The sequence below is a fragment of the Diabrotica undecimpunctata genome, chromosome 3, assembly GCF_040954645.1.
Source record: "Diabrotica undecimpunctata isolate CICGRU chromosome 3, icDiaUnde3, whole genome shotgun sequence".
Lineage (NCBI taxonomy): Eukaryota > Metazoa > Arthropoda > Insecta > Coleoptera > Chrysomelidae > Diabrotica > Diabrotica undecimpunctata.
In genome coordinates this window covers 12,693,735-12,716,404 of record NC_092805.1, presented here as the reverse complement: position 1 = coordinate 12,716,404, position 22,670 = coordinate 12,693,735, and the positions used below count along the sequence as shown (strand labels likewise).

Below are 22,670 nucleotides of genomic sequence, written 5' to 3'. Positions count from 1 at the left end.
AAAAAAATTATAAAAACTATTAACAAAAACCGGCGAAAGCCAACAAAAAATATAAACAAAAGCACAAAAATCCGGGCACGTAGGGCCCAAACCCTTAAGCACTCAGTGGCCAAACTGGGCACAGCTGAAACGGGAGACTTGAGGGCCAATTAAGCAATTTTAGTTTCGTGGATAAGTCACATGAAGATAGCAGGAAAAAAGCGACTAACGCTTGCCTGAATTTTTAATCGGATAGGTTACCCTGTTGGAGTTCTACTACTCAGGACTTCTACATGAAGAGAATTTGGCTGATAGTTGTGTACCTATCGCGCATCACAGTGCTATAGGGGAGAAAGGGATGATCTGAAATATTGGAGAGCGGTGGAGGGATCCCTGTTTAAAACGAATCAATACACTTTGCTCCAATGCATTGTTACACCCGAACGTAATTCTAAGCGGTGAAGATGTCTCACAGGCAGCGTTTAATTGAGTTGCTTGCTTGCTTACTTGGTTCAGCTTGTACAACTAATTAGGTCAAAATAAAATGATTAGATGGAATGATTTAAAATTTAAAATTAAAACCTTCTCCAAATCAAAGTTTATAAAAAAAAATGATTTTCATAATATTGTCGGTTTAATTTTAGGGAATACTTGTTTAAACATTGATTTAATCGTCAATATTACCAAAAAATGAGTCAGAAATGTACAAACCAAAATTCGAGTCAAAGTCTGATATTTCAAAATGCTGTTATTAAGAAAAAATCGCAAACTAAGATTCGAAAAAGCACCACTGGGAAGAAATGGGTTAAAGTGAAATCATACTTAATTGCTTTGTATCTCTTTCTAATCGAAGTGTAATGAAACATCAGACATAACTTTTTCTTTAAAATTCAACTTTGCTTTTAGAATATAATGATCACGGAACGAAAGAAGCCGGCGGGTGGGTATAGCTACCTTTTAAAATTACAAGTTTCGAGCACTTCAAAGAACTTCAGATTTTACCGAATGTCACAGAACAAAGGATGAAACAGCAATGTACAAAACTAAGGGTATTACCAGTCCCTAGAGTGTTCCACCTATTTAGAAAGAGATGTCGATAAAAGGGAGGTTGTGACAAAGTATTTTTGTCACATTAGGAGTTTATGTGCTAAGAAATTCAAGAATTTATAAGATGTTAGTCCATATAAATAGTTTTACTTAGTAGTAAAATTAGTAAATTACTTAGTAATAAAAGTAATATTGTAGTACGTTAAAGATATATAAATACAGTAAGGATACTCTCCCTTCTCCCATACACGCATCATCTCTTTCTACTGTAGAGTTTTGAATGCATTTCTAACATCGAAGGAGCAGAAGAAGTTTTCTAAATTTGATTGAGCCTGTACCGAGTATATTGTATTATTGTATTATAATAGGATTGAGATAAACGGCGCTGTAGTCAGTATTTTCATTATGTTGCGGGACCTTGTGGAAGTGATACTGAGAATTCTACCGGTCCGTCATACAGATCGTCGCGAAATAATAGTTTTATTGTAGGTTATGTGTTTATGTGTGATTGATTCGTGGTAAGTTTGTGTCTTATTTTTTCTTGTTTATTAATATGTTTTTGTCAAAATTTGCCTTACTAAAAAAAGTATATATCGTTCCAATTTTAGTGATTTTAAAAATAAATTCTACAAATTTGTTTTTGCTTTATATCATGTGATCTCTCTTAGTGCGAACAAAGTTTGGCAATAAAAAATATGAGGAAATGCTTAGAAAATGGTTCGATGGATAAAACGACTCACGAGAAGGGATTTGAAGATAACAAAAACGCCATTTGTAAAGGGTTTATCAGAAAAATTAAAAAGGGTAGGAAATAAAGGTAACATCAAAAAAACATTCAAAACAACCGATACACTGAGTTCTATTCTTTCCAAAATCGAACCAAACAACACACAGAAGAGATCAAAGAACTACATATGTATGTAAAATATTTTTGTAAATGCAACAATAATTTTTATTTGGAAAATATCTCAAGACTCTTTAGTGGTAGCAAAAATGAGCATGAGACGTACATTAAAAACAGCGACTTCGACAGATCTTAGATATGCAAGCATGCCTATTCTTCGTTCACAAATTGTTAAGAGCACGAAATGTGCCTCAAACTCATAAAACGGTCGTAAATCATAGGCGTTCCTAAGGTGTTTATTCATTAAATAATAATATAATGTTTTAATACTGTTATATATAATATTGATAATATTTTAATACTAATATATTTAGCAAAAAAAACAATTAAAACTTTCACGACTAATGTTGATTATTATATTATATTAATAAAAATAAGAATTTAACCATTAACAATTTTGTAAATAAGAATACCTTATTTCTTTGGATATTTCAATACTAATCTTCGCGTTTAATCACTTTACTAGAAAACCTGGAATTCATATCCGAAGGTACTATTCGTTGCAAGATAATTAGGATGGAATTCCCCAGATTTTTTATAATATAATTATATTCGAAACTTAACTTGAAAGGGTGAAGTTATTACGAACGAAAACAATTTTTTTGTTTAGTACGTTTTTAAGCGCATGTAATTTACGGCTCGTCGGTGCTTGTGCGTCTACGGCAGTAATTAGCGTCTCGAATATTCATACGTATATATTCATATACCTACGAACATATACGTACCTTTCGCTCGTGCTCGTTTTGTTGGATTGTTTGTGATGGCTTCATCATAAAGTTTTACACCGGTACTGTTGCGTACAGTCAGTGCATCTTTCTATTTACCAGAGAGAAGACTCTCTGTAAAGAGAGGGAAAAAGCCTATTGAAATTGATGAATTTGCCCAAAATGGTATTCGAAGGAAAATTCATGGATTTTTTTTCAAAAAAGAAATACCAAACCTAAACAAAATTTTACAAGAAGTAACAGACAACCCTGATTTGCCTCATATCGGACGAACCAAATTGTGGCAAGTTTTAAAAGAATTAAATTTCCGGTGGAAGAAATCAGAAAAAAAATCACTTTTGATTGACCGGCAGGAGATAATATGTTGGAGAAGAAATGATCTAAGAGCTATACGAAAATTCCGGGCTGAAGGAAGGCCCATCTTCTACCAGGATGAGACTTGGGTAAACTCAGGTCATACTCTAAAAAAAATTTGGTCAGATAAAAATATATTAAGCTCCAGGCAAGCCTTAATGGAAGGTTGGTCTACTGGTATCTCTCCACCTTCTGGTAAAGGCAGTAGATTAATAATTTCTCACATTGGCAGTAAAAAAGGATTTGTTAAGCATGGTTTGTTGGAATTTCAGTCCAAAAGCACAAAAGACTATCACGAGAAGATGACAGCTAATGTTTTCGAAGAGTATTTTGAGCAGATGATTAAACACATACCACCAAATTCAATTATAGTATTAGATAATGCACCTTATCATTCACGACTAGTAGAAAGACTTCCAACGAATGCGTGGAAGAAACAGGATATTCTTGACTGGCTGCGGAAAAAGTATCTGCCTTAGGAAGATGGAATGGTAAAAGCACAACTTTTAAAAATTCCCCGGCAATACAAATCTAAGTTCAAGAAATACGTAGTTGACAAAATGGCGAAAAGGCGAAACATCACAGTCTTTAGACTTCCACCCTAGCACTGCGAAATAAATCCAATTGAACTCATTTGGGCACAAATGAAAAGTTATGTGGCTAGAAAAAATACTTCATATAAAATACAAGCTGTACGTGAATTGTTATACGAGTCTTTACAACATATTACAAAACAAAACTGAAAAGATGCAGTAAGACATGTAATAGAAGAAGAACAAAAAATGTAGAATCTGGATTACATAATTGATGTGACCGTAGAGACACAACCGCTAATTATTAACCCTCAAGACGACTCGGATTCTGAAGTTGATCCTATTTAGTTTGAATTTGATTAGTTTTCTAATCGTAATTATAAAAGGTAAGTAATAGTAGTTGTAATCGTAGGGTATTAAAGGGGAAAGGCGCAAAATGTCGCCTTTCAAAATGTTCAATGTGTTTTCAATGTATCCATTTTTTTTAAATCCTGACAAAACTAAAAAGCATTTTTAAAAAATTTAAAGGCAGAATGAAATATTTATTAGAATAAATAAAAAGTTTCTTTTGCATGCAAAATTTTCAATTAAAAATTATACTATATTTTCTCTTTTATTTTCACCCCTGTTACATAACGTATTAAAATAAACATTGTAGAAGTTTTCAGGGACTTTCTGCCCTAAGTAATAATGTAATCTTTCATTCTGCGTTTAAATTTTTCAAAATATTTATTAGTTTTTTCCGGATTCGAAAGTAATGGATACATTTAAAACACATTGGAAATTTTGCCAGGCGACATTTGGCGCCTTTTTCCTTAATTAAATAAATGTATCTTTTACAAATGGCAAGAAACTTTTTATTTTTGAATAAAATAAATAAGTTTTATTAAAAAATACAATTTACGTAAGTACAATTTAAAAAATATATTTATTTAGTTCAAATAAATTTTTTAATCATATACTCTACGCCACTGATCGGACATCTCTAACCATTTAAAATACACTCGTAATAGGATTAAAAGGTATTGTATTCCTTCAGATATAAGGTGGGTTAGTCGAAAACATCTTAAACCGTCAGTTTTAGGTTGAATTTTACTATTATATTGTATTACCTATCCTCTCTGTATTTTAGTTTTCTAATTAGGGTTAAACTTGTAGTGAGCTATCAACAAATTGTGAACCGACTATAGAACAATAAGCACAGAGTACAAGGAAAAGATGCATTAATAGTTATAAAAGAAACATACAGCAAAAAGAAAAAAATCAAACGAGCAGCCTTCATCTTACCCAATATATAAAAATATGTAGCAAACTTTTTAACAGAATATAGCATGCTCTGGTTACCAATACTACAAGAAGAAGTCAGCAATGGAAGGTTAGAGATACAACATCTACAATTAACTACATTTTCTTCTTTAAGCGCCGTCTACCAATCGAAGGTTGGATATCATCACTATCTTTACTATACATATCGTTGCTCTGAAGAGTTCTATTGAACTTTATCTAATTAAGTATACAGATAACGGCATTATTTTATTGACCATAGGAATTAAGATTTATTGCAATCCCATCTCTAGACTGTAATTATTATAATGCTTTAAAACTAATTTTTGGTTATTTTTTAGCCTTAATAGCAATACAAATAAATAAGTAAGTAAATAAGTAATATGCTTTATTTTCACTGAAAATTGTATAAATTTTATGGACAAAGCTGATAACAATAAGACAAGAAAGAAGAAAAAAATTAGAATAAAAATCGTTTGTACTTTTAAATAAAAAAAACAATAAAATTCTTCCAAACCTAAACATAAAAAATACTACCTAATTAAGAACGTACAAACTTCGTAAAATGTACCTAACAAAAAATAAAAATTAGGAAAACAAAATAATGAAATAAGGGCTCCGCCTTGTGTTAAACAGTAACCAAATCTATTATACAGATCTCTCCTCATATTATGGAGTAGGGTTTGTGTAATGCTTAAAGAGAAATTAAGTATTTTTGCCCTTAATTAGACTAGGTTTGTGGCCTTTTCAAACGGATGCCTATAAATGTTTTCTTTTGAGAAAATCCCAAAAAAAAAATCGTTAGGCGCTTAGTCACTGGATCCAGCGAGCCATTTAATTGTACCGCGTGTACTTATTAGTCGATCAGAAAACGTTTGATTGAGGAAATAATACTTGCTCTTGAGTTGTGAGCCAAACACCCATCCTGTTGGATAAACCTTCTAAAAATTAACGGGAAGGTATCGAACTGCCGGAGTGGTCTCATTCTGTAAAAGTTGTAAATATTTGGGTCCGTTTAGGTTTCCATCAATAAAAAATGAACCGACAATACGGTCGCCTAACATTCCAGTCCAAACTTTTACGGATGCTGCGTTCAACACTGAGGTGCTTATTTTTCCGAGAATAATACCTTGCGACGGATGGATTGTGTTTTTTATGTAATGAAAATGAAGATTGGTCAGAAACAAAATATTTTTTAAAAAGTGTACATTTTCATTCTGTTCTCTAACATAAATTCACAAAACTCCATCCGCCTAAAGTTATCTTCCGGAAACACTTCTTGTGTTGGTTGTATCTTAAAACAGTGATACCCATTCCTTTTGAAAACTCGCTTCGAGAACTATTGCAGGGTTCACTGGCTTCCACAAAAGCACAAATATCAATATCCCTGTTTTGATACTCCTTATCGACAGGTCTAACACGTGGTTCATTACCTTCATGACTTTTTACAACTGTTTACACATCCCGAAGTTTGAAAATGTTTAATGGTATTTTTAACTATTGTAACACTTGGTGGGGGTCTAGTTACGAAGACAACAATAAATTAACCAATTACTTCGCGGATCGAATGACCCTGAAAGTACCATGTTACAAGTTGCACTTTTTCTTGGACGGTATACAACGTAATAGGCATTTTATTAATTATTTGGTTATTCTTTCAGAACTTCGTTTGAAATTTTTAATGTCAATGTGAGAATTACTACAATTCGTATCTATTGTGAAATGAATATAGAGGTGGAAACGCGTAACATGTCACAGCGATTGCCACTATGTTGTATGGTCAATAAAACAATGTCGTGATCTGTATAAACTAATTAACTCAAACTGCAAGTCATTTATCAAACGTCAAAAAAATGTAAAATGTATTTTTTATTACGCTCAATTTATTGCTTAATCCAATATAGATAGAATATTTAACAGAGTTTCAAAAAAAGAAATTTTGATAGGTGTAAAAATGTAGCTTTCATCTTCTTCTTTAGGTGCCGTGTCCATATTCAGACGTTGGCCGTCATCATGTTTACAAATATACTATACTGGCGTTGTATTGCTTTTTCTCTATTGTACAATTCTGAGAACCCAAAATATGTGCTTTATGCAAGATGGTACACCACCACATTCTAAAAAGAGGGCAGTGAGAACATACTTAAATACAACTTTTCTGAACGTTGGATTGGTCGTGGTAGTCATATCCCTTAGCAATCTGGTGAGATGTTGATATAATTATTTAATTCACAAAAAATCCCAAAAGTATGCTTATTATTTATAACGTAAATTGTTTACCCATTTTTATTAAGACAATTAGAAACTAGAGCACAGGTATTGAATATCGTATATGTGTTTTGTTTCATAATACTTTTGCTACAAATCTAACCTTAAAGACTCAGCATTTTTACAATAACATCATTGTTGGCCTAATAACCAATATTGTTATAAATATGATAAACACACAGGCAATTTAATCCAGCATAATATTAGTTCGTTACTAAATCATAATAGTCCATTTATTCGAAATGTAATTATAGTTACTTGTAAACTGTAACGTAATCATATAAATAAGTAATGTCATCAATACGTTATTTCGTGTGTATATATAAGTAACCAATAAACGAGATACATCACAGTTTCACACATTAATCCATCTCTGCGATAAATAAGATGTAGTTCCATAATGCACCATAAGACTTAAATATGTATCCAAAACAATATACAGGGTGAGTCATGAGGAACTTTACATACTTCTACCATATGTAGAGTCCCTCAGGGAGCATATCATGTGGCCACTAAAAAATGTCAACTCCTCTTCTTTATTAATTAACAGGGTGATTTGTGTAATTGACCATTTATTTCATTTTACTGTAGTGTTTATACGGCTCATTTGATTTTTTTAATTTTTGCATGATACAGTACACTACTATCAAGCATTCGACTGGTATTAGCTAAACTAAAAAATTCCAGGACTGGCTTTGGAAAAATTAATTTAGAGATTCGTATTAAATATTACACCCTGTATATATTTTTTTTAAAATGCAATAAGTGATTTTCAAACTATATAAATAGCCAATGAAAACGACATTATGCGACAATGTTGTCGCACGTTTATTAAATTTTTAGTGAACGATCAAATCTTACCAAAAATAGAACAACCATAATGAAGTATCAAATTATAAGGTAATTAATTTAAACAAATGTTATAAATTTCAAACATTTTAATTGAAATGATAAACTGAGTCACTGCACAACAAAAAACAGTAACTACTAACAATAACGAAGAACAATTTAAAAAAAAAACTAAAAATATGTACATAGTTATGATAAACCCATAAATTAGAACTGGAAAAGATTATGCCGAATTGTTAATTGACGTATTGAATTACGGATACTCTGGGGATCGTTTCTAATAGTATTACAACAATGTATAATTCTATCAATTAATTGTTGTCGGTTATTAATATTCACTGCGTAAACTAGTTGCTTCAATTGTCCCCGAATATGGTAATCAACGGGATTGAAATCAGGGGATCTTGAAGGCCACGAAATAGGACCTGCACGTCCTATCCACCTGTTGCCATAAACATTATTGAGATGTTGTCTCACTGCCAGTAAAAAGTGTGGGGGTGCCCCATCATGCTGAAAATACATCCCTCGGATAGCAACGTTCGCGTTGGCAAGCAAATTCGGCAAAATATTTTGTAGAAAGTTCAAATAGACCTGCCCTGTTAAAGGACCATCAAAAAAGTGAGGACCTACTAATTGGTTACTTATGACACCAATCCACACGTTAACCGAAAACCTTAACTGAGAACGACGTTCTCGAATAGCATGGGGATTTTCTTCTGCCCACACATGTGAATTTCGTGAATTATTTATCCCGTCTCTGGTAAATTGGGCTTCATCTGTAAATAGTGTCCTGTATAGCGTTGGTCGATTATTGTTAATCCATCTACAAAATTCCAACCTATCGATCTCATCTCCAGCATGAAGTCGCTGAACCATTTGAATGTGATATGGGTATGGATTATTTTTTTGTAAGACTCTACTTACTTTTGATTGAGTAACATTGAGTTCTCGACTTACTTGTCTAGTGCTTATTGTAGGGTTCATAGTAACGGCGTCCATAATGTCATCTTCCTGCGCTTCATTTACATGTCGCTCTGTTGTTCCACTAGGAAAAGTGCCATTTTCTCGCAAATAATTAAAAACTGACCCAAATGTTGGATGACTGGGAGTTCGACGATTAGGAAATCTCCTGCGATATTCTCTACTAGCAGCCCTACCATTCCCATTACAGAATCCATAAACAAATATTATGTCTGCATATTCTGTGGTCGAAAACTGATGTGGCATTTTGAACGAAAGTAACAAAAGCTCTACCAAAACTAACACAATGTACTTAACGTAGATATGACAGAAGAAATATGTATTCTTGTACACATAAATAACAATTGATAATGACAATAATGACAATGGGTATAAAATATCATGAAACGTCAAACGGTCAACGCCAACCTTCATTTTAAACTTTTTTAGATTTATTTTTATTTAGTACAGTTGATGCAATGTATTATTATTTGACATAAAATTTTAATCATTTACAATCAACAAAAACTAACACATACAAGAGGTTTGACTTTTTAATCAATTTAATTTATTATTTATCGAAAATAATGCCCCAATACGATCTATGAGTAAAAATTTAAAATTGAAAAACAATTGATTCTATCGTAGAGATAATAAAAAGTGACAGTAAAGATGTTAATTTTCTACGTATTAGATTATGTTGTAGGAACTCATTTTAATTAAAATGTTTGAAATTTATAACATTTGTTTAAATTAATACCTTATAATTTGATACTTCATTATGGTTGTTCTATTTTTGGTAAGATTTGATCGTTCACTAAAAATTTGATAAAAGTGCGACAACATTGTCGCATATGTCGTTTTCATTGGCTATTTATGTAGTTTGAAAATCACTTATTGCATTTTAAAAAAAATATATACAGGGTGTAATATTTAATACGAATCCCTAAATTAATTTTTCCAAAGCTAGTCCTGGAATTTTTTAGTTTAGCTAATACTAGTCGAATGCTTGATAGTAGTGTACTGTATCATGCAAAAATTAAAAAAATCAAATGAGCCGTATAAACACTACAGTAAAATGAAATAAATGGTCAATTACACAAATCACCCTGTTAATTAATAAAGAAGAGGAGTTGACATTTTTTAGTGGCCACATGATATGCTCCCTGAGGGACTCTACATTGGGTAGAAGTATGTAAAGTTCCTCATGACTCACCCTGTATTCATTCATTATACATTACAGTCACCACGTAGCCCAGAATTTAATCTGTTTTATTTTGGTGTATGGAGCGCATTAAAATAACGTGTCTATAAGAATCCCATAAACATCCGCAACCAACTATAAGAAGAAATAAATACTGCAACAGTTTCTTTATATTTCGTTAACTATCAACTTTAGTTAAAGGTATTTTATACCAAAATTCAGAAGTATTGATGTTTTTGTCTATTTTTCCTTCGTTAACATTCCTTTATTAACAGGTATACCTTTTTTGTTAAAATAATGTATTCTTAATATTTTTTGTCACAAATACAGACAGTAACTTGAAGAGCAAAAAAGTTAAGTCCAAATTTATGCCACATATTAGGCATATGTGGTGCCCTCTAGCAGTTACATCAAAGTGTGCAGCAAATTATAATTTCTCATATTTAAAAGTACCCAGTTGTAAATTTTTATACAAAAATGTTTACGAACATAAAAGTTATTTCGAAAAATAAAATTTTAAATTTGCACTTTAACATTTTTCTTATTATCAACATTTTATTAATACAATTTGGCTTAAATCGTAATATTTTAAAGTATCGAATCTACTGTTTCTTTTTGTACAATTACTTAAGGACCTTCTGTATAGCGCATTTAGTTTCATCCATAATTTATTTGAAAGCTTTTACTCGACGACAAATAGGTTATTTATTTCGGTTTAGTATTTTTAAATTACATGTCTAAATACTTGGTTCATTTTATTTGTTATTGTAAGTTCTTAACGTGACCCTGACGTTCGTTTATCTGATTGCCTTTGATATCTAGTTTTAGCAAAAATCAATAACTCAATAAGTCTAGGGACATTTTTATTTATAAAGCACCAGTATATTTCATATTAAAAATAAAGTAGCTTATGTTTATTTTCTAAAAGAAAACAAATGTGTTAGAGCAGCGTTTCCCAAAGTTTTTTGGTCGAGGAGCACTATTCACAACAGAAATTCTGTAGGGATCACTTACCATATTGCACCTGAAATCTATATAGGTGCCACAGAGAACGAGAGATATTGGTTGGAGAGTAATATTAACCATTATATTTTCTATTTTGCAAAAATTAAAATGGGACAAGAAATCACCTCCCCTTTTCAAACAACAAAGGAACTAAGACAAGGCTGCTGTATGTCACCCACCTTATTTAAAATCTATTTGGACATATCCTTAGTGAAGTAAGTAAAAAATGTAGAAACATGGGAATAACGGTGGAAGAAAACAAGCTATATACACTTTTCTTTGCGGATGACCAGGTAGTAATTGCCGAAGACAGCTGCGATCTTAGCTATATGATAAGTAAACTGCAAGAAGAATATGAGGTAGCAGGTCTAAACATGAATATGACTAAATGTGAATATCTCTCAGTGGGAACAGATGAAATAAGTGATCTAGTCTTGGAAGACGACAAAATCAAAGGCGTGCAATCCTGCAAATATTTGGGGGTCATTTTCAACAAGAAGGGAAATAGCGCAGATGAAATCAGGGAAAGACTAAACAAGGGCAAAGCAGCGACCCGTGCCTTAAACTCTCTTCTCTAGCAAAAAACAATTTGACGAGAAACCAAAAAACACATTTACGGTAGTATAGTCCAAAGTATTACACTTAACGGTTCGGAAGTATGGGACGTCACCAAAGCTAATAGAAACAAACTTATGACGACAGAAATGGATTATCTGAGACAAAGCTGCGGTACATCGAAGCTGGAGAGAGTTAGAAACGAACAAATAAGAAACGAAATGAAAATGGAGCGAAATATCAATGATGACATAGAAAAAAAAAACAATTAATCTGGTTCGGACATGTTAAAAGAATGCCAGAGTATAGATGGCCTAGAAGAGTACTGGAACGGATCCCTTCTGAAAGAAGAAAGAGAGGACGACCACGGAGAAGTTGGCGCAGCGATATTGATGACGCAATGGCGGCAGGAGACTTAGAAGAGGCAACTGCATATGACAGAAAAAGATGGAAATTGGGGGCGGATAAGCGGCGACAGCCATAATAAATCCGTTATTATTATTATTATATTTTCTATTTCCTTGCACTCCGTGCTCCGCGGAGCACAGTTTGGGAAACGCTGTGTTAGAGTAAATAAAAATATATAAGAAGGTGTACAATTTAACTTAATAACTATAGTTTTGTAATTGACTAAGTAAAATAAGTTTTTATGCTTTCTAATATGACTTCTTTCTTTTTTCAAGACTTATTTTATTTCGTGCTGTATGAAAAAGCTAAAGTGTATAAGATAAGTCTATTTTTATGTTTATTAATATACGAGATTACCCCCATTTACAAAAAAAATAAATGTTAACATACAGTATAAAAATCAATCTCTGTAATTGCTTACAAACTAAATGAAATTAAAATATTAATTATAAATAAAACAAAATATTAATTAATTAATATAAGGTTGAATTCTCGAATAAATGAACTTTGATAAAATAAAGGCAGATATCGAGCACAGTTTATTAATTAAATCTTGCCCAAGTACTTTCTCTTCCTAGAGCATCTTCAGGGGCATTTCGTCAATTTTGGCCTATATAACAATCATAGAATGCCATAAACATAAAATTGTACATTACATTACACTACACAACGACAAACAGTTTAAAATTTTTAAAAATAAGCTCGTTATTTTTGTGCAAAATTTGTGCAATGTTTATTAATGTGCAAAAAATTTATTTGTTTTGTAAATTTAATAAAATAAAAGTTAATTTGAATGTACCCTTGTTTTATTTTTTACACCCCATGAACATCCATCATTTATTAATTATTTAGGAAGGTTATATTATTTATTGGGTTCAAATTACACTTTATTGTTAAGTTTAAATGATATTCATAAAGAAGTAAAGCCAGATAATACACCAGTATTGTTTTAAATAGTGCAGGTTTAAATAAATTCAGGTCATTTGCAAATATCAGAAAATCACAGTTTCTAAAACATTCTGATACATCTTTCACAAATATATTAAATAACAAGGGTGAACAGTGAGCTCCTTAGGGTACGCCTGACGTCACATGAAGTACATTTGAATTGAATTGGTAGATAACGAAAATAAAGACTATCGAATATGGCTAGAATCTGACTACAAACTGACTTTTTACTTAATCATGGCATCGCATCTAAGGTCAAGCGCACTCAACGTAACTGTTTTAAAATAAGGGTTAAAAACTAGTGAAAAATTAGTCCCAGGCTGACTGTCTGCTGAGCGAATCCCTGTACATTTACACTGTCGACGCTAACGAAATAATTGCAAATACCAAGTCGGTTTCAGGCTCTAGTTTTTAAACAGTTGCGCCGTGGGCGCTCGAACTACAGTATTGTGCGAATTAATGGAATCGTTGTGACATTTTTTAATATTCACAGTTGGCAACACTGTCCACACATTTCCAACTAATCTAGCATTGAAAACATAACCTTACTTTTCTCTGCCTTTTATTTGAGGATGTTTTAGAACATTTCTCACTAAGTTTGTGTTGTTTTGTGTTGCTTTCGGTAATTAGTCAGTTTGTTTCGTTTATTCCGTAATGGATATTACGCCTAGGAAGCGTGAAAAGATTATAACGTTAAGTGAACACACTTCTATGTCACAAAGAAAAATAACAAGAACGTGTAAAGTGAGTCGGGGGGTAGTAAGCAAGATTTTAAAGCGTAAACGAGAAACGAGATCAATGGATGTGAAAAAGTTAGGAAAATGCGAAAGAAAGAAAAAACAGCACCAGCAGATAAAAGATTTTTTTCTTAAAAAGAGCAAATTATACCGAAAAAAAAGTAAGCCACGAGCTCCAACATGATCTAGCAGCATCAGGTGTGGTGATTCATAACATCTGTTCAAAAACTCTTCTGGACAATGCCAGAAGGGCAATGTGTCTACAGAAAAAACAGTTTCTAACTGAACGAATAAAGGAACAAAGGCTATTGTGGGCCAAAAAATACGATAATTATTGTACTGTAGATGACTGCGGTCGAAATTCATCACAAAGTTTGAACATGGAAATCTTACACCATCTCATATTGATCAAACCCTAAAACATCCAGTCAAGAAAATGTTTTGAGGATGTCTTTCATACATGGGGGTTGGATCTTTGGTACCAATCGAAGGCATGATGAACAGCAAAAAAAAACACAAATCCATGTGGAAACAGCATTTGGACACAGAACTCCAAAAATGTCAGCCTTAAGGAGGAGCGATTTTTCAACGACTCTACTCCCTGTCACAAGTAAAAGGAAATGATGAATGTGTTGCTTGTGTGAGTCCATTTCAAAAGGTAAAAGAAATAATAAATTAGACTTACTCACAATCAATTTAATTTAACTAATCAGACGACCGGTTTCCCTTTCTACAATATGCAAAGCATCTTCAGGTCACGATACAAAGTTAAATAAATGCTGAAAATAATAAACCCATATTAGGGTGTTGTCTAATAAAGATAAAACAAAGATAGGTGATATAAATTATATAAATTACAGTAATTATGCCAATATTACATGTATGTGGTTTTTCAAAATGAATAAAATGTTTAAGCAGACAAGGTAAGACCCACAAATTGGTAAAACAGTCTATTAAACTGTAATGAATTAATAAATAAACAAATAAATACAAATTCGTTATGGATTTCTGCTTGGTTGATAGACATGTCGTGGAATGCAAATTTTAGATTCCCCATGTCTCTATTAACATCTTTATCAACGTCTGTTATACCTTGCATTTATAGAAGGTGCAGATTAAAGCAGAAATCTGAATTTGTTTCGAAACTATCTTACCGATTTTTCCATCAGATGTCGCTATTGCGTCCATAACGAACCCATTTTATTGTTGCTTCCTAAACGACAGAGAAGATTATTTTTCACGTTAAGAACGGCTATGAATAACTGTTCTGATGAGACTTATTAAGTCGAAATACGTATCAACAGATACATAGACGCTTTGAACGTGAAATTAAATCTTTGCTGTCTTTTTCATTTTATTCGGATCTACTCTGTATGAGTACAAGAAACAAATTCGTTATGGATTTCTGCTTAGTTGATAGACATGTCGTGAAATGCAAATTTTAGATTCCCCATGTCTCTATTAACATCTTTATTAACGTCTGTTATACCTTGCATTTATAGAAGGTTCAGATTAAAGCAGAAATCTGAATTTGTTTCGAAACTATCTTACCGATTTTTCCATCAGATATCGCTAATGCGTCCATAACGAAGCCATTTTATTGTTGCTTCCTAAAAGACAGAGAAGATTATTTTTCACGTTAAGAACGGCTATGAATAACTGTTCTGATGAGACTTATTAAGTCGAAATACGTATCAACAGATACATAGACGCTTTGAACGTGAAATCAACTCTTTGCTGTCTTTTTCATTTTAAAATAAATAAAACATTACTTACATGCCGGTACTCTATTAATTGATGGTTGAAAGAACATGGCGATGATGATGACCATCAATTAATAGAGTACCGGCATGTAAGTAATGTTTTATTTATTTGTTTATTTATTAATTCATTACAGTTTAATAGACTATTTTACCAATTTGTGGGTCTTACCTTGTCTGCTTAAACATTTTATTCATTTTGAAAAACCACGGAAATGTAATATTGGCATAATTACTGTAATTTATATAATTTATATCACCTATCTTTGTTTTATCTTTATTAGACAACACCCTAATATGGGTTTATTATTTTCAGCATTTATTTAACTTTGTATCGTGACCTGAAGATGCTTTGCATATTGTAGAAAGCGAAACCGGTCGTGTGATTAGTTAAATTAAATTGATTGTGAGTAAGTCTAATTTATTATTTCTTTTACCTTTTTTAAAAGGAAATGATTGAATTTTTCAAAAATAAAAAGATCAATGTTTTAGATTGGCCCGGTTATTTGCCAAACCTAAACCTCATTGAAAAAGTATGGACCATTTGTAAAGCTAGACTGCGCAAAATTGACTGTACTACATAAATAAAAATGATAGAAGTGGTCATTCAGGTTTGGTTTCAAGATATAAGATAAAAGAATATCTGAGAACTGTCAGAAGCTCGTAGAATCTTTGCCCAAACGGGTAGAAGCAGTAATTGCAGCCAAAATATACCATATTTCCTACTAAATGATGTAAGTTTACCTTTATAGTTTTGTTAAAATATATTTTTTTTCTAAATAAACTATTCTTTCATTAAAACACCCTGTGACACCATTAATTCGCACAGTTCTGTAAGTATCGGTATTTGGTTAAGTATATATATTTTTTAGTACTGATATTAAATAAAATGTGCTTTCATGTCATCCAGTCCATTTCTGGCGGTAGCTATCTTTTCAGTTCTAATTTAATTAGCTTCCTTATAAATTGTTACAGTGGACTATTCTCAATCAGTTTTATCACATGCTTTATTTCGAATTAGCATTAAATTAATATTACCATTCCAAAATATCATCAAAGGAATTTAAATTTAAAATTGTCTTCATTTCCTGAATTCCTTCTTCCCTTATGCTAACAAAGTGTATCGTACATAATAAGAATTCGCGATGTTGAGAGGCATAGGATATTTCTCGAAGATGCGTTGTTCAAAAAGTATAATAAAACCCTGTATAACAAAAAGAAGTGTAGCTTGTGGAGTTGTCCTTGATGAAAGTGGGTCAACCGAGTATCGTTGGCATGAAAGTCTCGATTTTATGAAAAAAGCGAGACCGATAACATGGTTTTTACGCTCCAGAATTCTTTACAACTTCGATAATGTTTATGTGAAGTTAAAAATGACAGTAGTTTAGTTTTAACTTTTTGAAAATAGGTCGTCACTTACAGAAGTGTAACAATGTGTCAATTTTATTACAGTAACAGTTAAAAGATCAATACTTTAGTAAAAATCACTAGACAAATCAAAAATTATATTTACTATGAAACACTGAAAGTCAATCACATAACACGTTTGATGTATTACGGGACATATAGGCCTCGTACTACGGCTGCATCGCTAATATGTGGAAAACTATCTTTTTCTCATTAGTCAAGATAATTTATTAATTCTTAAACGCCGTCTACACTCTCGATCGAAGTTCTTCGGGCGAACTGTCGAAGTGAAGTTGATCGAGGCGAGGTTACTCTCTACATACTCGTGAAGTCGAGTAAAGTACATTAGGTGATCAAATTATTAGAACCACCTAGTAAAATTCAATTCGTATACTACGTTTTGTGAATTTAGCAAATATTCCATGTTAGTTACACCAGTGATACTAGAACATCATGGGAAAAGCCAAAGACATCTCACTAAGAAGGTTGGAGACCATCATACAATAGGTTTTGTATATATATAATGTCGGTTTACAACGTTCTTCGACGTCTTCCGATTTACAATCTCCATCTCATTCTATCGTTCCATAGATCGTCCTCCAGTTCTCTTTCTCTGATTTCTTTATCAACTCCTTCTCTCCAACTTCTTCTAGGCCTTCCTGGTCTTCGCCTACCTCTTGGTTACCATTCGAGAATTTGTCTTGGTATTCTATTCTCCGGCATTCTTCTTACGTGTCCGTACCATCTGAGTTGTGTCGTTTTGATGTCATCAACAATATTATGTGTAACTCCCATGATTTCTCGGACTCTCTCGTTTGTTATTCTGTCGCGTCTGGAGATTCCCGCCGAGCGGCGCCAGAAGTCCATTTCTGTTGCTCTAAGCATTTTCTCTGTTCTGTCTTTTAGGGGCCACACTTCGCATCCATATGTTGTGATACTTTTTATTATGGTGTTGTATATTCTTCTTTTATTTTCTTTAGAGATGTTTTTATCCCACAGTACGCTGTTCAGTAAGGCTATGCCTTTCCTTCCCTGAGTATTTCGTTCCTTAATGGCTGCATCCAATTTTCCGTCCTGAGTGATCTTTACTCCTAGGTATTTGTAGTCATCACATAGTTTGATCTCTTGATTTTCCTCTACGAGAAGGTTATGTTGATCTCCTCCGATACTCATGTACTCAGTTTTTTCCATGTTCACTTCCAAACCCCACTCTATAAACTCTTCTAATAGTTTTCGCATCATGTAACTAAGGTCTTCAGAGTCCTGTGCGATGATGACCTGGTCATCCGAAAAGCACAGAGTGTACAAAGTTAAGTCTATTAGTGGTATGCCCATATTCGTACATTTTTTCTTCCACTTGTTGAGTGCTGCTTCGAGGTATATTTTGAATAATGTTGGGGATATACAGCATCCTTGTCTTAGTCCTTTAGTCACTTTGAACCCCGGTGTTATCAGATTTCCTGTTTTAATTCTTGTTGTTTGTTGGTAGTACAACGTTTTTACTGCTTCAATCAATTCTAAATTTATATTTGTTTTCCCCAGTGCCTCCCATAATTTATTAAGCGGGATACTATCATATGCTTTCCTAAAGTCTACGAACGTCAGATGGACTTCTTGGCCACGAGCAACTTTCTTTTCAATTATCTGGGTAATAGAGAAGACATGGTCTATTGTAGATCGACCTGCACGAAAACCAGCCTGTTCTTCGACTTCCATATCTTGGTATTCTTCTTCTATTCGATTTTTTATTATTTTTTTTCCCATATATTCTGCTAATACTACTAGTAACTGCAATTCCTCTATAGTTTTCAGGTTTCGATTTATCTCCCTTTTTATGGATGGTGCTCATATGCGACTCTTTCCATTCCTCAGGTATTTCATGTTTATTTATGCATTCCTGGAAAAGTTGTCGTAGTCGTTGCATTAGTATTTTGGGTCCATGTTTAATAAGTTCCGGAGCTACAATAGGTTTTGTGCCGCATGTATTATGTTCGCAGCTTCTGGTATTTGAAACGATTTCCTCAAGTTTCTCAGCCAGGATTTCTTCTTACTGCCAAAACTTCTTCTACCTCCAATCTTGCCTTCCACGATAAGCTGTAGCAGACTGTACTTATCATTACAACACACATGACCCAGGTATGACGCTTTCCTCCTTTTAACAGTTGTTAACAATTCCACCTCTTTACCCATTCGTCTTAATACCTCTGTGTTGGTCAATCTCTCTGTCCAAGGTATTCTCAGTACCCGTCGATACAGTCACATTTCTAGAGCCGCTAACTTCTTTATAGTTGCTGCTGTTAACGTCCACCCTTCAACTCCGTAAAGTAGCGTAGAGAATACGTAGCATTTCGTGGCGCGCCATCGAAGGTTAACGCTTAGGAGGCGGTTGCTTAAGAGCTTTCTTATTTTGATGAATTTGGATGAAAAACTTTATTATTGAACATTTATCACTCCAAGAGAAGAATAGAAGTTCGAAAGTTTCATGAGCAACTGTGAACCGTATAAAAAAAAAACTTATATACATATACTTCGAGATATTCGAGATATTGTTTTGGCAAACAGAAAACAACCTCAAAGGATTTTAACGAAAATGATGCAGGAGTCTGGCATCAATATTTTACCAATAACAGCTCGTTGGCAAATAAAGGATTTGGGGACCTGTCGCACTGCAAAAAAGAAGAAAAAAAGGCTTCAATGGGCTAAATAGTAAACCATTAATGATTGAAATCAGGTACATAACATTACTTAGTATTGTTTTACTTTTACGTAGTTTACAGTTGATTAATTTGTTCACGATTCTAAAATAATATTAATATTCCAGATTTATTTTTGGGACGAATCTATCATGCAGATCTTCATGGATAAAGCTAAATTTGTGAGGAGAAGACCTAAGGAAGAATACAAAGCGGATTGTATTGTGAGGATAGTAAAGCACTTCCTGAGTATAATGAAGTGGTCTACTATCAGCAGTCAAGAAATTGGTAGACTCGGCATTGTCAAAGGAACAATGCGACAGGACCCGTATTTGAGAATACTGCAAACAAAAATGCTTCCCCAGATCCAGGAGTGGTTCCCGAATAAAAGTTTCACGTTTATGCATGACTCGGCGCTTTGTCACAAAGCAAAAACTTTTACAAAATTTCTTGCTGACAACCAAATAAACGTGCTCGACTGGCCTGGCAATTCGTTGGTAAGTAAGTTACCTTCCTTATCATTACAATAGTTGATTCTCGATTTTAATTCTTTTCTAATAATATTTATTTGATAAAAGAACTTTCTTGTTTCTCCGTGACTCATATGGCTTTCGAACCGTTCTAATATGTTATTTTCCGAGTCTCTTTCGTCGTTTCTTTCTTGGGTTCGGGATATTCCCAATGTGCTTTCGGCTACTAATTTCAGAGCCTCCTTGCAGTTGTTCCACATTTTAGTGCTTGACTGGTCGACCGCCTAGGTTTGTTCTAGGGTTTCTTTTTGGCATTATTATGGCATATAAACTATAATTGCCAGAATTATTTTTAATATCCGATAGGAGGGAAACTTGATGAAGAAGAATAAAAAGTCATAAAAAGCAGTATCAGTTAAAAATGCGTTTTATTTTCAAGGCTCTGTGTTACTTTCTACAGGTAAAAATACGAGTAATGTAGTAATTTATTTTAGTACACAAACATATAAATGATTAAAGCAAGTAGTAGTAATTTTATCATGGCTATATAATTTACATATCATCGGATAAGAAATTTAAAATTTGGCCCAATTTGTTTTATCATTATAAAAATCCTGCGATAAGGACGGGCATCGTAATAACAGCGAGCCACGTACGTATCCCAACCATGGGTAGAAAACAAATAACACGACCAAGACCTTTATAGTCCGGCAGCAAGGTACTTTTTTGTGTGCATGGAATGCTGGATAGTTAAAAGATATTCTATCTTATGTAAAATTTTTCCTGAAGAAGAATATGTAGGTCGCAGAGTGGTACCAATTTTTTTATAAATTAATTCTCAAATTTGAATATTTTAATTACATTGTACCGTATTCTCGTTTTATGCTTATTTTCTACATAAGAATAATAATTTTTGTTAATACCAACATTTGGACGTCATATTATAGCAAATGCTAGTGATTAGCAATGCTGCCAATAATTAGAGAGCTGAGGTATTTATTTAGTGATTAGCACCTTTAATTTCATGAAGAAAAAAATGCCTAAAGTACAAAAGAAAAGCAAATATGCAAAAAATATAATAAAGAAATTCTTCAAGAAGCTTTACGGGAAATAATTAATCACATGCCAAAGGCGACGGCAGCAGTTAAATATGGGATACCCAGCTACTCTTCGATTTAGACTGAGCGAAAAATTTAAAAAAGTAGCAGATGGTCCAAATACTTATTTAAGTATTTCAGAAGAAACTGTATTAAAAAAAATGGGTATTAGATTGTCACAAAAAAGGGTTTCCGAAAAGAAAAGAGGACATCCAAGCTTCTGTTCCAAGCACCAAAAGGTGCCAAAAATGTTTATCAGATAGAGCAAGGCCCATCGAAAACAAATATTACCGTCATGTTCACATTTTCTGCTGCGGGAGTTACAACGCCACCGATGATCGTTTATGCTTATAAAAGATTACCCAAAAGCATTACAGAATGTGTTCCAGATGGGTGGGGTATTGCTACTAGTAAAAAAGGTTGGATGCAAGCAGATGTTTTTAATGATTATAGATCTAAGATATTATATCCTTATTTAGAAAAACAACATGTTACATTTCCATTTATAATGTTTGTAAACGGGCACAAAACACATTTAACATACCAACTAAGTCAACTATGTACAGGACTCGAAATAATCTTAGTGGAATTATGTCCAAATGCCACTAGAATTCTTCAACCCGCCGAGGTCACTAGTTTCAAGCTACTTAAAAATGCGTGGAAAAGAGCTTTGTTGAATTTGAAGAGACAAAATTCATTTGAACAACTAAGTAAGAGTAACTTTGCTCCAATTTTAAAAGAAGCGGTAAATACTCTTAAACCATCGGCTATCGTAAGTGGTTTTAGAGTGTGGTCTCTGTTCTTGGAACGCGGATAGTATTGACTACAGCAAATGCCTAGGTAAAAAATATACCGTAGATAAATTTGGCCAAACCACAACAGAATCAATCAATTTGACCGATTTTTGCAACATATGCGATGAAGATACTTTACAGCTCTTAAAAAAATCCAGAACAAATGGAAACTTTGATATCACTAGCAAAATTTTCAGGGTACTACTTAATCTAACTAACATTTTACATCCAAATAATCCAAATAATTAAGAAGGCGATAATTCACAAATTGTAATAGATGCTATGTTTTTGGAAGATATGTCTGTACAGACATATCTTATGTGTGTAAAGTGGCACAAAGTTTAACATTTTACTCAGAAAATACTCAAGAAACAATCACAGGATCCACTGCCATTTCAACTTTTGATTCAGTTTCCTATACTAGTCAAAACTCTATAAATAAGAGCAGTAACATGGAAGATTGTTTGCCTTTGGCCAAAACTCTCGAACGTAAAGGAGTAAGGGATCTCGTTTTGTAATTTCTTCTTCAGTTTATAAAAGAGAACTAGAGGAAAAGGAACGCGAAAAAAATGAAAAGGAGCGAACAAAGTTAGAAAATAAAGCAGAACGATTTCTAGAAAGTAAAGAAAATTCCTTGAAAGGAAAAAGTGTTAATTAAAACGAAATACTAAGATTAAGGTACTCAAAGA

The 22,670-nt window shown here is 33.0% G+C and overlaps 1 protein-coding gene across 8 annotated transcripts in view; it reads right to left on the bottom strand.

Annotated features, from left to right (window-relative positions):
- Window positions 1-22,670, bottom strand: part of Rab3 (RAS oncogene family member Rab3) — a 131,809-nt gene that overhangs the window by 75,047 nt on the left and 34,092 nt on the right. The window contains exon 1 of one of the 8 annotated variants that reach the window (XM_072525281.1): window positions 2,656-2,748. The exons of 6 other annotated variants lie outside the window; for them this stretch is intronic. In XM_072525281.1, the coding sequence (XP_072381382.1) occupies window positions 2,656-2,703 (48 nt within the window). In that variant the 5' untranslated portion in view covers window positions 2,704-2,748. Of the gene's footprint in view, window positions 1-2,655; window positions 2,749-22,670 lie in introns of those variants that run through there. One more of the 8 variants, XM_072525286.1, reaches the window with a different exon arrangement.